Genomic DNA, 17,193 nt, shown 5'->3' on the forward strand with positions numbered 1-17,193 from the left:
TTAAGATGTTATACAGCTGATTAAAAAAAACTTTAAAATTTACATACAGTAAAGTTTATACTCTTTGGTGTACAGTTCTTTGAGTTTTGACAAATGCATAGTGGTGCCCTTTATCAGGATAGGGTGGATAGCAACAGGTGAGGAAATGCGGTGGGCCCTCCCTATTCACAGATTCTGCATTCTCGAATTGAAATAACCAACAACTGTGGATTCTGGGTGTGTGTGAAAAAACCAATAAAAATAACAATATAACAACAAAAATAATACAAATAAAAATACAGTATAGCAATTCTTTACATAGCATTTACATTGTATTAGATACAAGTAATCTAGAGATGACTTAAAGTATATGGGAGGATGTGCATAAGCTGTATGCAAATACTACATCATTTTATAAAATGGACTTGAGTATCCTTGGATTTTGGTATCTACAGGGATCCTGGAACCAATCCTATGAGGATACTGAGGTATGATTGTATGTATTTGGTTTTGAGTACCCTCAAATTTGCTTATTGTACTAAAGCTGCAGCCATAGAATTCAGAAGAATGGAGATTATTACAATGAATTAATATTTTCTCTATCATTTCCTTAAGTCGAGATCTGGAATTGACATATTTTTTCTGCAAAGAGCCATATAGTAAATACGTTAGGCTTTGCAGGCCACAAATGATCTCTTTCATATTCTCTGTGTGTGTGTGTGTGTGTGTGTGTGTGTGTTTATAACCATTTAAAAATGTAAAAACGGGCCAGGCGTGGTGGCTCATATGTGTAATCCCAGCACTTTGGGAGGCCAAGGCAGGTGGATCACCTTAGGTCAGGAGTTCAAGACCAGCCTGGCCAACATGGGGAAACCCTGTCTCTACTACAAATACAAAAATTAGCTGGGCGTGATAGCCCGTGCCTGTGGTCCCAGCTGCTCGGGAGGCTGAGGCAGAATTGCTTGAATCTGGGAGGTGGAGGTTGCAGTAAGCCGAGATTGTACCACTGCACTCCAGTCTGGGTAACAGAGTGAGACTCTGTCTCAAAAAAAAAAAAAAGTAAAAACGCTGGTCACAGTGGTGCACGCCTTTAGTTCCATAGCTACTCAGGAGGGTGAGGCAAGAAGATGACTTGAACCCAGGAGTTTGAGACCAGCCTGGGCAACATAGTGAGACCCTCATCTCAAAATAATAAAAAAAGTAAAAACTATTTTTTGCACCTTGGAAAGCAGGCAGAGGGCCATAGTTTGCTAACCCCAGGCAAATCATCAATACCACAATAAATCAAGTTCTCTGATTTGTAGTATTTGCTGATTTCCAAAGTATAAATACTCCCACTGTGGCTGATTTCCATCTACTAGTGTGACTGACATACCGAATGCAGAATTTGAAAGAAATCCTCAGTAGCACACAGTATTTCCATTATATAAATACAATAGATGTTTCTTAAAAGCATAAATACAGTGTTAATGAAGTAATGAGGTTTGAGCATTTTTAACTTTATTTTTAATATAATTTAATTGTGAACTTACATGATTTAATATTTAATACTGACTGTGTAGAGGCTGGGCACGGTTGCTCACACCTGTAATCCCAACACTTTGGGAGGCCAAGGCAGGCGGATCATGAGGTCAGGAGTTCGAGACCAGCCTGGCCAATATGGTGAAACCCCGTCTTTACTAAAAATACAAAAAAAACTAGCCAGGCATGGTGGCACGCACCTGTAGTTCCAGCTACCCGGGAGGCTGAGGGAGGAGAATCGCCTGAACCTAGGAGGTGGAGGTTGCAGTGAGCTGAGATTGCACCACTGCACTCCATCCTAGGCAATAGAGGGAGACTCCATCTCAAAAAAAAAAAAAGATATATAGAATAGCAGCTTGCAAAATTCCTGAAAATACAACAATCAGCTCTCACTAGCCTGTACAGGTTGGATTCAACATAGCATGGAACTTAAGGCTCACAGAGGTGAGATAATTTACCAAGTCTAGTTTAAGTGGTGGAATCAGAATAAACGCTAGGTTTCTTTTGATTTTTATCTTAAAGCAATATGGGTTTATAGTTTAAAAAGTCAAAAAGTACTACAAGGTTTATAGTACAAAATCATCAGTTGCCTGTCCTACCCTCTCTTCTGCCACTTTCTAGCCCCAGGGGCAACACTTAACTCTTCTGACCTTTTCTTCTGGTGTTTACCTCCCTGTTTTTCGTAATATGGTAATACTGCTATTTATAATTTTTCACTTTTTGATGTCATTTATTCCTTCTAAGAAAGATAATGATTTACTTCTCTTATTCTCTTATGCCATACACTCTTTCCTTCTATGCATTTTCCAGTGTATTTATATCACAATTATAACTTTCTTAAATTATCTTGCAATATTTACACTATTATTACATGCAGTGTTCACAGCTAAGCCATTAGTATATTATGATTGCATACTTTCTTTTTTTTTTTTTTTGAGACAGAGTCTCACTCTGTTGCCTAGGCTGGAGTGCAGTGGCGTGATCTTGGTTCAGTGCAACCTCCATCTCCTGGATTCAAGTGATTCTCCTGCCTCAGCCTCCCGAGTAGCTGGGACTACAGGTGCATGCCACTATATTTGGCTAAATTTTTTTTTTTTTTTTTTTTTTTTTTGAGATGGAGTCTCGCTCTGTCGCCCAGGCTGGAGTGCAGTGGCCGGATCTCGGCTTACTGCAAGCTCCGCCTCCCGGGTTTACACCATTCTCCTGCCTCAGCCTCCCGAGTAGCTGGGACTACAGGTGCCCGCCACCTCGCCCGGCTAGTTTTTTTGTATTTTTTTAGTAGAAACGGGGTTTCACCGTGTTAGCCAGGATGGTCTCGATCTCCTGACCTCGTGATCCACCCGTCTCGGCCTCCCAAAGTGCTGGGATTACGGGCTTGAGCCACCTCGCCCGGCCTATTTGGCTAATTTTTTATACATTTTTAGTAGAGATGGGGTTTCACCATATTGGCCAGGCTGGTCTCGAACTCCTGACCTCGTGATCTACCCGCCTCAGCCTCTCAAAGTGCTGGGATTACAGGTGTGAGCCACCACACCTGGCCACATTTCCTTTTTTATATATATATAAATTTAAAGACAAAATTTTATGATTCTGACAGAACTGTATGACAGAACCATAAAATTCATCACAGTATGGTTAAACATCAGATAATTTACCATTTCCATTCTTTTCTTAAACATACCCTCTAAACTGCCCTTCATCTTCCTGTTTGAATTCTAACTGTTTTCAGCTGTCATCCTGGTACTGCATTCAGCATTATGCTGGGCATTGCCATTGCTTCTCTCCGGTGTTGGCATCCATTTTCCTGCATTTTATACCACCTGCTTTCCTAGTTTATTTCTTTATTTTGGTGGAGCACATCATTCAGTAGCTTCCTAAGAAAGATTGCTGAGAGATGAATTGGTTGAGATCTTGTATATCTGAAAATATCTATTCTACCATCATGTGTAATTGATAATTTGGCAGGATATATCATTCTAGCTTGAAAAAATCATTTTCCCTCAGATTTGGAAGGTTTATCTTCAGTGTTGCTAGTCTCCAGTGTTGTTGAGCAACCCAAAGACATTCTTTAGTCCTTTGTGACTTCTTTTTTTTTTTTTTTGTCCTTGTGATAGATTTTAGGACTTTCTCTTTTCCCCCCAGGGTTGTGAAATTCCACAGGGGTGTAGCTTGATGTGGATCTTTTTCATTCATTGTGTAGCATACTCTGTGGGCATTTTTATTCAGGAAATGTGTGTCCTTCAGTTCTTAAAATTTTTTCTTATTTTAAAGGTTTCTCTTCCTGCTTTCTGGAACTTCTGTTAGTTTGATGCTGGATCTTCTGAGTTGATCCTCAGATTCTCTTATCTTTCCCCTATTTTTTCTTTTTTTTTTTTGAGATGGAGTCTTGCTCTGCTGCCCAGGCTGGAGTGCAGTGGCCGGATCTCGGCTCACTGCAAGCTCCGCCTCCCGGGTTCACGCCATTCTCCTGTCTCAGCCTCCCGAGTAGCTGGGACTACAGGCGCCCGCCTTGTCGCCCGGCTAGTTTTTTGTATTTTCTATTAGAGACGGGGTTTCACCGTATTAGCCAGGATGGTCTCAATCTCCTGACCTCGTGATCCGCCCGTCTCGGCCTCCCAAAGTGCTGGGATTACAGGCTTGAGCCACCGCGCCCGGCCTTCCCCTATTTTTTCATTACTTTCTCTTTTTATTCCACTTCCTGGGAGATTTCAGCTTTACCTGCCAGATTGTGAACTGACTTAAAAAATTTTCTATAATAATATTATTTTAATATATAAAGGCTTTTATTCTTTGAATGTTACTTTAGTATAGATCTTGTTTGTCTTTCATAGATGCAGTCTTTCCTTTTATATATCTGAGATATGCTGTTTTTGTGTGTCTGTGAAGTTTTTTTTCCCTTGAATTCTCTGGTTACTCCCAAGTTTCTTCTTGTTTTGGTCTCCTTTAATGTAATGGCTTTCCTCAAATGTCTGGTGTTTTTTTTATTTTAAGTTGTGGTAAATATATGTAACATGTAATTTATCATTTTAGCCATTTGATCTGTTTCTTTTAAAGTATTTATTTATTTACTTTAGAGATGGGATCTTGCTCTGTTGCCCAGGCTGGTCTCGAACTCTTGGGATCAAGCAATACACCTGCCTTGGCCTCCCAGAATGCTGAGACTATAGGCGTGAGCCATCACACTCAGCTATTTTTAACCATTTTAAAATGTTTAAATTCTGTGGCTTTAAGTACATTCATACTGTTGTGCAACCATCACCACCATCCACCTCCAGAACTTTTTCATCTTCCTCAGCTGAAACTCTGTACCCATTAAATACTAACTTCCATTCCATCCTCCCCTCAGCCCTTGGCCAATAGCATTCTACTTTCTGTCTCTACGGATTTGACACTTTAGTAGCCTCATGTAAGAAGAATCATAATACTTGTCTTTTTGTGACTTGCTTATTTCACTTAGCGTAATATTTTCAATGTTCATCCATGTTGAAGCTCCATGTGAGTGGGCAGGAACTTGTTAACTGGAGGCCTTCACTGAGAAGTGACAAGATGATGAATACCTGCTAGGTGCAGTGGCTCACACCTGTACTCCCAGCAGTTTGGGAGGCCAAGACAGGAAGATCGTTTGAGCCCAGGAATTCGAGACCACCCTTGGCAATAGTGAGACCCCGTCTCTACCTATTCTCAGCTGAGCTTGGTGTTCCCTGAGTCCAGAGCCTTTCTTTTTTTTTTTTTTTTTTTTTAACATTCTAAAACACAGCACTGAGCATGCTGTATCTTTCATTTTTATTATTATTATACTTTAAGTTCTAGGGTACATGTGCATGTGCAGGTTTGTTACATATGTATACATGTGCCATGTTGGTGTGCTGCACCCATCAACTTGTCATTAACATTAGGTATATCTCCTAATGCTATCCCTCCCCTATCCCCCCACCCCACAACAGGCCCCGGTGTATGATGTTCCCCACCCTGTGTCCAAGTGTTCTCATTGTTCAGTTCCCACCTATGAGTGAGAACATGTGGTGTTTGGTTTTCTGTTCTTGCGATAGTTTGCTCAGAATGATGGTTTATGTCCTTTGTAGGGACATGGATGAAGAGTCCAGAGCCTTTCTAATTGTTTCTCTGGACTGGTGAGTTGACAGGCAACCTTTGTCTAGGGTGGAGGAGGGGTAGTTGTCTGGCTGCTTGGGCAGGTGGGGAAGAGAATTGAGGACTTAACTGCTCTTTCTATAGATTGTCAGCCAACTCTTCTGTTTCCGGCCACATGACTCAATCCTCCCTTCAGAGATGTATTGTACTTCCAACTCCTGGCCTTTCCAGAGTACAGTGGTGTGAATCAAGTTGCTTTTTTTTTTTTTTTTTTAAAGACAGAGTCTCACTTTGTTGCCTAGGCTGGAGTGTAATGGCATGATCTTGGCTCACTGTAACCTCTGCCTCCCGGGGTCAAGCGATTCTCCTGCCTCAGCCTCCCGAGTAGCTGGGATTACAGGTGCCCGCCACCACGCTCAGCTAATTTTTGTATTTTTAGTAGAGACAGGGTTTCACCATGTTGGCCAGGCTGGTCTCGAACTCCTGACCTCAGGTGATCCACCTGCCTCAACCTCCCAAAGTGTAGGGATTATGAGTTGGCATGCATTGGCTATTTACGTGTGTCATCATAGCACACTGTGGGTTTGAACTGGCTTCAAGCAATCCTCCCATCTCAGCCTCCCAAGTAGCTGGGACTATAGGTGCACACCACTGCACCTGGCACTATTTTTTGTTGTTAAAGCATATAAAACATACACAATATACATACATACATACATACATACAGTGTTCTCTGCTGTTCCCGGTCCCTATTATATTCACTATTAACAGTTTGTGTGTTCTTCATATGTTTCTGTGCATATATATCCATATGCACACATACACACACACTTAAAACACCTATATGTCTATATGTTTCTTCATATAGCTACATATTAATTAAAACTGAATTGAAAATGTCTTTCTGCATTGCTAATATTTAAAAACTTGTAATATAGGCCAGGCATGAGTGGCCCATGCCTATAATCCCAGCACTTTGGGAGGCCAAGGCGGAAGGATTACTTGAGGCCAGGAGATCGAGACCAGCTTGGGTAACATAATGAGACCCTGTCTCACAATTAAAAAAAAAAAAAACCCAAACTTGTAACATAGTTTCTAAAAATGGAAAGATAAATATTTTTCATTGTCTGCTAAATAGAAATAGAAGTGCTATATATTTTATGGATACTCATTTCAGAAGGTATTTGCTTAGGTGCACTTATCACTCAGCATTGCAGTGCTCACCTCATGCAAGAACTACTTTGTCAAGGAGTTGAAAAGATGATTAGTGTATCCTAATCAGTTTTTCCCTCAAGATAGTCCTTTTGAACTACTTAAAGGCTTAATGATTTGGAATTATTTTACCTTTATTTATAATATCACAAGATAGATATAAATCTGCTTATCTTAATGCAATTAGGAGGTTATTAGGAGATAAATTTTTATTCACATTTGCCCAGTATATTCTACAATCTACATGGGAGGGTGGGGAACAACTCTCAGAGAAGGCAAAACATTTAGACTGAAGATTCAGTTGAGTTTGATAGAACTACATTTGAGTGTACTCACAATTTTAGGAACAATGAATTACCTTGAAATTTATCCTTTGGATTATAAAGTCCCTATGTATGGAGACTATATATGTCTAATCTAGTTCATTGCTATGTTCACAGCTTCTGGAACATAGGAGATGTTCAGTACATACTTGCCTATGTCTGTGTGGAGTGATGATACATAGTAGGAATGTAGAAATAGGCCAGTATTGCATTCAGTTCAGACCTTATGATTGTGTTCTTTTAGCAACCTCATGTAGCAACTGCCTTTATAAAAATTTCATTCTTCTTACATTTCTGTAGTTCAGAACAGCAAGATACAAGAAGGCAGCCCTCTGTAATAGATGTGAAATGGTCATTATATGTTTGTTGGTGGTAGAGCTATCTGTGAACTATCATTATCCATAAATAGCAGCTTCCTCATGCAGTCTGGTCAACTCAACTCATCTCAATATACAGCTCCTCCAGTAAAGGGATGTAGAAAAGTCTCCGTAACTCTATTTGAAGGTGATTAGAGTGTAACCCACCTGTTGATATAATGAAGCACATTGGTTCTTGGGCTCTGTTGATCATGTACTCAAATCACTAAGGACTAGATTTGAGAAGCTTAGTGTTTGACCTTAAAGTTTCCCTAGAGGGGATCAATTACCCCTTTTGCTGGGTTTCCATTACAATGTACTTTTTACCGCATTCTGATGAGTATTATAGTTAGGTGTTTCTGTGTGTCATTCTCTCTGGATTTGTTCTTTTGAGTGCAGGGAACACCTTATCTTTGTACCTTTTCATACTATAGTGCAGTGCTTTGTATAGCACAAGTTTACACTGTTAATCCTTGTGTTACGTAAGTAGAAGAATTATAAGTTTTGCTAAGTTATAGTTCAAACTGTAGCTACTTTTATAATTCACATAAAATCCTTTTCAAACAAGATGGTTATTTAGCTACTTTGAAAAAAAGTATGGATTATAGCAAATCCACCCCCATCTAGTAATTTCAGAAGTCTGATATTTATTTATTTTAAAACAGCTTTATTGATATATAATTCACATGCTAGGCAGTTTACCCACATTGTATAATTCAGTGATTTTTTAGTATCTTCACAAAGTTGTACAACCATCATGATAGTCAATTTTGGAATATTTTCATTACCCTGAAAGAAATCCTTCATATAGCAGTCACTCCCTATTTCCCCCTTTACTCCCCAGCCCTAGCCAACCATTGATCTACTTTCCGTCTCTATAGATTTGCCTATTCTGGACAATGGGATTGTATAATATTTGGCCTTTCATGACAGGCTTCTTTCACTCAGCAAAATGTTTTCAGATTCGTCCATGTTGTAGTATATCAGTACCTCATTCCTTTCTATTTCTGAGTAATCTGTTGTATGGACATATACCTCATTTTATTTATCTATTCATCTGTTGATAGATATTTGGGTTGTTTTCCATTTTTGGGCCATTATAAATAACACTACTATGAACATTCCTGTGCAAGTTCTTGTGTAGATATACGTTTCTTTTTTCTTGGGTATATGTAAGAGTGAAATTGCTGGGCAACTCTGCATTTAGCCTTTTGAGGAAGCCAGACTGTTTTCCAAGCAGCTGCATCATTTTACATTCCCACCAGCAGTCTATGAGTATTCCAGTTTCTCCACATCCTCACCAACACTTGTTATTATCTGTCTTTTTGATTATAGTCATTCTAGTGGGTGTGAAGTGGTATTTCACTGTGGTTTTGATATGCGTTTCTCTGTTGGCTGATTATGTTCAGTACCTTTTCATGTGCTTATTGGCTACTTGTTTGTCTTTTGGAGAAATACTAATTCAGATCCTTTGCCCATATTTAATTGGGTCGTTTGTCTTTTATTGAATTAAAAGAGGTCTTTTATGTATTCTAGATACAAGTACAAAAATATATTTACAGATACAATTACAAATATTTACAAAAATATATTTTATCAGTTCTACTTACAAAAACATTCTCCCATCCTGTAGATTGTCTCTTCACTTTCTTGATGATGTCCTTTGAAGTACAGAAGTTTTTAATTTTGATGCAGTTGATCTATTTTTTTTCTTGTTTGTTATTTTCAGTGTCATATTTAAGAAACCGTTACCTAATATAAGGTCACAAATATTTAAGCCTATTTTTTCTTGTAAGAATTTTATAGTTTTAGGTCTTGACATTTAGGTCTTTGATCCATTTTTAGTTAATTTTGGTGTGAGGCAGGGATCCAACTTCATTCTTTTTGCGTGTGGATATCCACTTGTTCCAGAACAATTTGTTAAGAAGACTGTTCTTTCCCTCATTGAATTATCTTGACACCTATGTTGAAAATCAGTTGACTAAGGGACTTTATTTATTTATTTTTGAGACAAAGTTTCACTCTGTCTCCCAGGCTGCAGTGCAGTGGTGCAATCTCGGCTCACTGAAACCTCTGCCTCTGGGGTTGTAGCAATTCTCCTGCTTTAGCCTCCCGAGTAGCTGGGATTACAGGTGTGCACCACCATGCCCAGCTAATATTTGTATTTTTAGTAGAGATGGGGTTTCATCATGTTGGTCAGACTGGTCTCGAACTCCTGACCTCAGTTGATGTGCCTGCCTCTGCCTCTGAAAGTGCTTGGATTACAGGTGTGAGCCACCACACCCGGCCAACTAAGGGACTTCTGTTTGGGGGAAAATATTCACATTGTTCTCCTTCCCCCCAAGATAGCTTACAGTTTTTTGATTAAATTAAGAAAAAAGAAACAATCTCAAAAAAGTTACAAGTACAATTCAAAGAACATAATTTTTTTGAATCATTTGAGAGTAAGTTGTCAGCATGATGCCATATGATGACCATGTTTGTGTGTATTTCCCACAAACAAGAACATTTTCCTACAGAAACACAATATAACCATCAAAATCAGAAAACTAACATTGCTGTATTACTACTATGGTCATACCCAGATCCCATTCAAGTTTTGCCCATTGTCCCAGTGTTGTCCTTAATAGCAAAAAAGATCCAGTCCAGAATTACACATTGCATTTAATTGTCAGGATTCTTTAGTTGTCTTCTTCAATCTGAAACATTTCCTCAGTCTTTCCTTGACCCTCATGACCTGTACATTGTTGAAGATTACAGGTCAGTTATTTTGTAGAATGCCCCTCAGTCATGGTTTGTCTGATGTTTCTTTATGATTAGATTCATATTAGTTTATGTGTATTTGGCAGGGATGTCACAGAAGTGATGTTATATCCTTCTTAGTGCATTGTATTGGGGTCCACAGTTTCGCCATTATTTCTAATATTAACCCTGATTCTTGACTAAGGTGGAATTTGCCAGGCTTTTTCACTATTGTTGTTTTTCCTTTTGTAATTAGGATTTTGTAGGACAGTATATTGAGATAATAGTAATCTTGGTCCTCATCGATCTTTGTTTATTTATTTATTTATTTATTTATTTATTTATTTATTTATATCTGCATGGACACATATATTCCTATTTTGTTTAATGAGTTATATTTCTTTACTATTATTATTTGTATTGATAGGTCAGCTGTTCCAGATTTGGTCAGTGAGAGCCCCTTCAAGCTCACCCTTTTGTTCTTTTAACATAGCCTCTCCCATTCTTTGAGCACTTCCTTCCTTTTTGGCACAAGATGATGTTCAGGCTCATTTGGTATTTGCTCTATTCTGTCCCTGGAATCAGCCATTTCTTCAAAGAGCCCTGGTTCCTTTTAGTAGAGAATGGTATTAGAAAGCAAGGTCTAGGTGCTCAGTGTACATATTGGGGTGTTGTTGTCCCCAGGACCACTCAGGGCAGCATTCCCCGACCTTTTTGGCACCAGGGACCGGTTTCATTGCTGGGGTGGGGTTGGGGTGGGGGTATTGGTTTCAGGATGAAACTGTACCACCTCAGATCATCAGGCATTAGTTCGATTTTCAAAAGGAGCACACAACCTCGCATTAGTTCGATTTTCAAAAGGAGCACACAACCTCGATCCTCGCATGTGCAGTTCGCAGTAGGGTTTGTGCTTCTATGAGAATCTAATGCTGAAGCTCAGGCAGTAATGCTCGCTCGCCCACTGCTCACTTCCTGATGTGTGGCCCTTTTCCTAATAGGCCATGGACCAGTGCCAGTCCGCGGCCCGGGGGTTAGGGAATCTCTGTCTCAGGGAACAGAGCTATGGAATATATGTATTCTGTGTACAGACATTTACATATTTATGTTTATATACATTGAAATTCATAAGTTGATATCAGTAGCTGTAATTCCAGTCCAAAACAAGAGGCTTCATTCTATTACAGTTGAGCAAATTATTAATAACATACCCATCATTTCATAGTTACCCTTTTTTGTTTTTGGTAGTAAGAATACCTAAAATTTACTCACTTGGCAGATTACCAGTATATAATACAATATTATTAACTATAGTTCTCATGTTGTACGTTGGTCACTTAGTGGCTTTTGGACTGAGTTGTTTGGAAAGGGGTTGCATGTTGTCTTTTGAGAGATGATGAAGTTTTACAGACTTAGAAGTCGGTGTTTCATGAGAAGGAAAAAACCGAATATCTTGACATTTTCACTTTTTAGGCAATCAAAAGGATTCCTTCTGTTGCTAACATTTAACATAAAATAATACTCAATTTGATTGATAATTATTAGAATCTTAACATACCTTGGTTAATGAGCTGCTCCAGAGGAAATTAGAAAACAAAAAATAATTTACATCTACAGAGTAATATTCATTTCTCTTCTAGCTCTTCCACCAAAGCCACCTAAGCCAATGACTTCAGCAGTTACAAATGGAATGAAGGACAGTTCTGTTTCTCTTCAGGATGCAGAATGGTACTGGGGGGATATTTCAAGGTAACTAGAATGCTACTGTAATTGAATGCAGTTTTTTAAAAAGTTATTTTTGAGAATTAGTAGGTAAAGTAAACCATTTTAAGCCAGGCATGGTGGCTTATGCCTATAATCCCAGCAACTCAGGAGGCTGAGGCTGAAGAAGCACGTAATACCAGGAGTTCGAGGCTGTAAAGAGCACTCTGTTGCACTCTAGCCTGGGCAACAGAGTAAGACCCCCCAAATCTTTTTTTTTTTTTTTTTTTTTTGTTTGAGACGGAGTCTCGCTCTGTCACCCAGGCTGGAGTGCAGTGGCACGATCTCTGCTCACGGCAAGCTCGGCCACCTCCCGGGTTCACACCATTCTCCTGCCTCAGCCTCCCTGGAAGCTGGGACTACAGGCACCTGCCACCACGCCCGGCTAATTTTTTTGTATTTTTAGTAAAGATGGGGTTTCACCACGTTCGCCAGGATGGTCTCGATCTCCTGACCTCGTGATCCGCCCACCTCGGCCTCCCAAAGTGCTGGGATTACAGGCATGAGCCACTGTGCCCAGCCCCGACCCCCCCCATCTTAAAAAAAAAAAAAAAAAAAAAAGCATTGTAGTGCCCTACTAATTTTTATTTAAAGATTACCATTTTAGGCCAGGCACGGTGGCTCACACCTATAATCCTAGCACTTTGGGAGGCTGAGGCGGTGGATTGCCTGAGCTCAGGAGTTTGAGACCAGCTTGGGCAACATGGTGAAAACCTGTCTCTACTAAAATACAAAAAATTAGCCGAGCGTGTTGGCACGCGCCTGTAATCCCAGCTATTTGGGAGGTTGAGGCAGGAGAATTGCTAGAACCTGGGAGGTGGAGGTTGCAGTGAGCTGAGATAGTACCACTGCACTCCAGCCTTGGCGACAGAGTGAGACGCTGTCTCGAAAAAAAAAAGAAAAAATGCCCATGTAAAAAATTTTGTGTGGGAACATTTCATAAGTGTCTTAATACTTTTCTTCCCATGAAAAAATGACAAGAAAATCTTCGTTATTTATTTATTTTGAGACGGAGTCTCGCTCTGTTGCCCAGGCTGGAGTGCAGTGGCACGATCTCAGCTTACTGCAACCTCCGCCTGCTGGGTTCAAGCGATTCTCCTGCCTCAGCCTCCCAAGTAGCTGGGATTACAGTCATGTGTCACTATGCCCTGCTAATTTTTGTGTTTTTAGTAGAGACAGGGATTCACCCTGTTGGCCAGGCTGGTCTCAAACTCCTGACCTATGGTGATCCACCTGCCTTGGCCTCACAAAGTGCTGGGATTACAGGTGTCAGCCACTGTCCCTGGCTGAAAATCTTTAAATTATGAGTGTGATTATTACTTCTAATACTGAGGATGGATTTCTAAATAAGTGACACTTAGACATTTAGGATAGTTACATGTGTTTTAGAATTAAAAATATTTGTGGGTACTTACATTTCTGTACTTTTCTTTCTCTAAGCCAGTGATTCCAAAGTCTTTGCATGAACAAAAATCAATTGAGGCGGAGCCCAGGAATCTGCATTTAACAGCTTCCCTGGGTGAATTTGATGCAGTCTCTTTACACACCCCAATTTGATAAACAGGACTCTAGGACAGATATGTTTTCTGGGTAAAGTGTGGTTTTAGATAATTTTGAACCCAAAGAGGGAATTATATACATTTAATTTGAATATTGTATTTTCTTATTAATTTTTTTTTCTTGTTAAACTTTGCTTTAATGGGTCTCAGATGTATTTTCCTTTTAAAGCCCTATCCATTCTGTCAAATCAGTTTCCAGGTTGATGCTGTATTCCTCAACACGCTTATCTATCCCTTTCTCTTCTCTGTTCTCTTCCTCTACCAAAATGGTATTTCTTTAATTTTTTTTTACTCTTACGGTTTCAACTGTTTTTTTTTGAGACGGAGTCTTGCTCTGTCGCCCAGGCTGGAGTGCAGTGGCTGGATCTCAGCTCCCTGCAAGCTCCGCCTCCCAGGTTTATGCCATTCTCCTGCCTCAGCCTCCCGAGTAGCTGGGACTACAGGCACCCACCACCTCGCCCGGCTAGTTTTTTGTATTTTTTTTAGTAGAGATGGGGTTTCACCGAGTTAGCCAGGATGGTCTCGATCTCTGGACCTCGTGATCTGCCCGCCTCGGCCTCCCAAAGTGCTGGGATTACAGGCTTGAGCTACCGCGCCCGGCCTCAACTGTTTTAAGAGTATATTTGCATTGTTGTGCAGCCATCATCACCATCCATCTCCAGAACTTTTTTATTTTCCCTAACTGAAATTCTGTGCCCATTAAACAGTAACCTTCCATTCTCCCCTCCTTCTGCTCGTGGCAACCACCATTCTGCTTTCTGTCATATGAATTCAATTCTAGGTACTTTGCGTAAGTGTAATCATATAATAATTATCCTTTTGTGACTGGCTTATTTCACTTTCTTCATGCGTCTTCAAGGTTCATTCATGTTGTAGCATGTGTCAGAATTTCATTCCTTCTTAAGGCTAATATCTTATTATATGTGTGTGCTATATATTGTTTTAATCCATTCTGTCCTTTTAATCCAATCTGGACATTTGGATTGTTTCTAACTTACGGCTGTTATAAATAATGCTGCAGTTAATATTGGTGCACACATATCTGAGTACTTGCTTTCAGTTATTTTGGGTATATACCCAGTAGTGGAATGGAATTGCCAGGTCATATGGTAGGTAATTCTGTGTTTAATTTTTTGAAGAGAACTTAATACATTTCATTTAAAAAAAAAAAAAAAATTTTTTTTTTCTTTTTTTTTTTTTTTTTTGAGATAGAGTCTCATTCAGTCTCCCAGGCTGGAGTGCAGTGGTGCAATCTCAGCCCACTGCAACCTCTGCCTCCCGGGTTCAAGTGATTCTCCTGTCTCAGCCTCCCAAGTAGCTGGGATTATAGGCGCTTGCCCCGCCACCACGTCTGGCTAATTTTGTATTTTTAGTAGAGACAGGGTTTCATCAGGTTGGCCAGGCTGGTCTCGAACTCATGACCTCAAGTGACCTCTCTGCTTCAGCCTCCTAAAGTGCTGGGATTATAGGCGTGAGCCACTGCAGCTAGCCATTTTATTTTAAAATTGATTAGAATATATCTATTTTAATATTGTACAATAAAATAGTCTATTATTTTTTATTTTAAGATCACATGGTTCTAATATGATTCAAGGGTCTTTTATGCCCCACCATTTCCTTTAAGTGTTCTAGTGTTGTGTCTTAAAGTCCTAAACCAACTATACAGAAGGAATTTGTTATCGGGACAAATTTAAACTGGGAGAAAATCCTATTGAAAGGTTATGAACTTAGTGAATTTTCCCCCTTCTGTTCAGAAACAGCTGCCACTGTTGCTTAAATATAACCTTCTAAATAGCCGCTGTTTTTTTCCTGAAACTTTACAAGTTCAGACCTGCCTAAGGAAGCCCTAAAGGTTTGATGGAAACAGTATCTCTTATACACATTTGAAATCTGGAAGAGTTTAAAAATCAAATAGCTCTTCTGTAGATTGCATACCACCAAAAATCAAAACAGAAAGAGCATATTTAATGCAGGGAAGAACTAAATGACCTCTAAAGGGCTCCATTATTCTATAACCTACTGCCGAAGCAGCCTTAGCAGTAACATGTAAAGACAACCAGTGTTGACATTTTTTCATTTTTCTTATAATTCTGTTCTTCAGGGAGGAGGTAAATGACAAATTGCGGGATATGCCAGATGGGACCTTCTTGGTCCGAGATGCCTCAACAAAAATGCAGGGAGATTATACTTTGACTTTGCGGTAAGTACTTTTCAGTCTTTTGGCTAGTGCTGTACTGATGTTATTTTTATTCTGGGTATACAGATATTTCTGTATTTAAATCTTTATACAATTTTTCATATTTTCATTTATGTACATAATTTCCAGTCTGGCTAATTTTTTTTCTATACATTAAGTATTTAAACATTTTGTATAAAAATGGCAACTTAAAAAAATGTAGAAAGTAAATGAAAAGGCTAAAATCCCAATATGTAAGGGAGTAAGAAGCATACAGTTGACCTTATAAAGTACATAGATGTCATGGGCATATGGGCATATTCTTTTTTTTTTTTTTTTTTGAGGCGGAGTCTTGCTCTGTTTCCCAGGCTAGAGTGCAGTGGCATGATCTCCGCTCACTGCAAACTCTGCCTCCCGAGTTCACACCTTTCTCTTGCTTCAGCCTCCCCAGCAGCTGGGACTACAGGCGCATGCCACCACGCCCGGCTGATTTTTTTGCATTTTTTTTTAGTAGTGACGGGGTTTCACCGTGTTAGCCAGGATGGTCTCGTTCTCCTGACCTTGTGATCCGCCCGCCTGGGCCTCCCAAAGTGCTGGGATTACAGGTGTGAGCCACCGCATCCGGCCGTCATGGGCGTATTCTAAGGGTAAAAATGAATCTATCATTCGAATAACCCTTTTATCTTCCTTAATGCAGACTTTAGAAAGCAGAACTCAACATAATTTTGGTTGATGAGGATATGTTGAAGATAAAGCAGTTCCCAGCCTGTATCATGCTTTCCATATGGGCATATTAGAGTCCTTTAAGTGATGGATGTATGACTTTTTATATTTGCATGTATTTTTTTTTTTTTTTTTTTTTGAGACGGAGTCTCGCTTTGTTGCCCAGGCTGGAGTGCAGTGGCGCAATCTCGGCCCACTGCAAGCTCCACCACCCGGGTTCACACCATTCTCCTGCCTCAGCCTCCTGAGTAGCTGGGACTACAGGCGCCCGCCACTACGCCTGGCTAATTTTTTGTATTTTTAGTAGAGACGGGGTCTCACCGTGTTAGCCAGGACGGTCTCGATCTCCTGACCTCACGATCCACCCGCCTGGGCCTCCCAAAGTGCTGAGATTACAGGCGTGAGCCACCGCGCCCAGCCTATATTTGCACATATTTTTAAAAGGTTAAGAAAACTACGTGAGAAATTTCCACATTTAATTTTAATAAAGTAGCCCAATTACAATAAAGCCTTATGATTTTTTTAAAAAGGAACTATTTAACAAAAAGAAAATAACAGTAACAGTAACAATTACTAACTTTCTTGTACTAAGCCCTTTACATGCATTACATCATTTATTCTTCACAACAACCTTATGAGGTAGTTATTACTACTATTCCCATTTTATAGATGAGGTAACTAAGGGTTAACATGGTTAAGGAACTTGCCTAAAGTCTCATAGTTAGAAAGTGGTAGAGGAAGAGTTTAAATCCAGA

The 17,193-nt window shown here is 39.7% G+C and overlaps 1 protein-coding gene across 2 annotated transcripts in view; it reads left to right on the forward strand.

Moving 5' to 3' along the window:
• Positions 1–17,193, forward strand: part of PIK3R3 (phosphoinositide-3-kinase regulatory subunit 3) — a 99,106-nt gene that overhangs the window by 44,005 nt on the left and 37,908 nt on the right. For both annotated transcript variants that reach the window (XM_023221488.1, XM_023221487.2), the window contains 2 exons: positions 11,860–11,968; positions 15,641–15,739. In XM_023221488.1, the coding sequence (XP_023077256.1) occupies positions 11,860–11,968; positions 15,641–15,739 (208 nt within the window). The remainder of the gene's footprint in view (positions 1–11,859; positions 11,969–15,640; positions 15,740–17,193) is intronic.

Source organism: Piliocolobus tephrosceles, chromosome 1 (assembly GCF_002776525.5).
Source record: "Piliocolobus tephrosceles isolate RC106 chromosome 1, ASM277652v3, whole genome shotgun sequence".
Lineage (NCBI taxonomy): Eukaryota > Metazoa > Chordata > Mammalia > Primates > Cercopithecidae > Piliocolobus > Piliocolobus tephrosceles.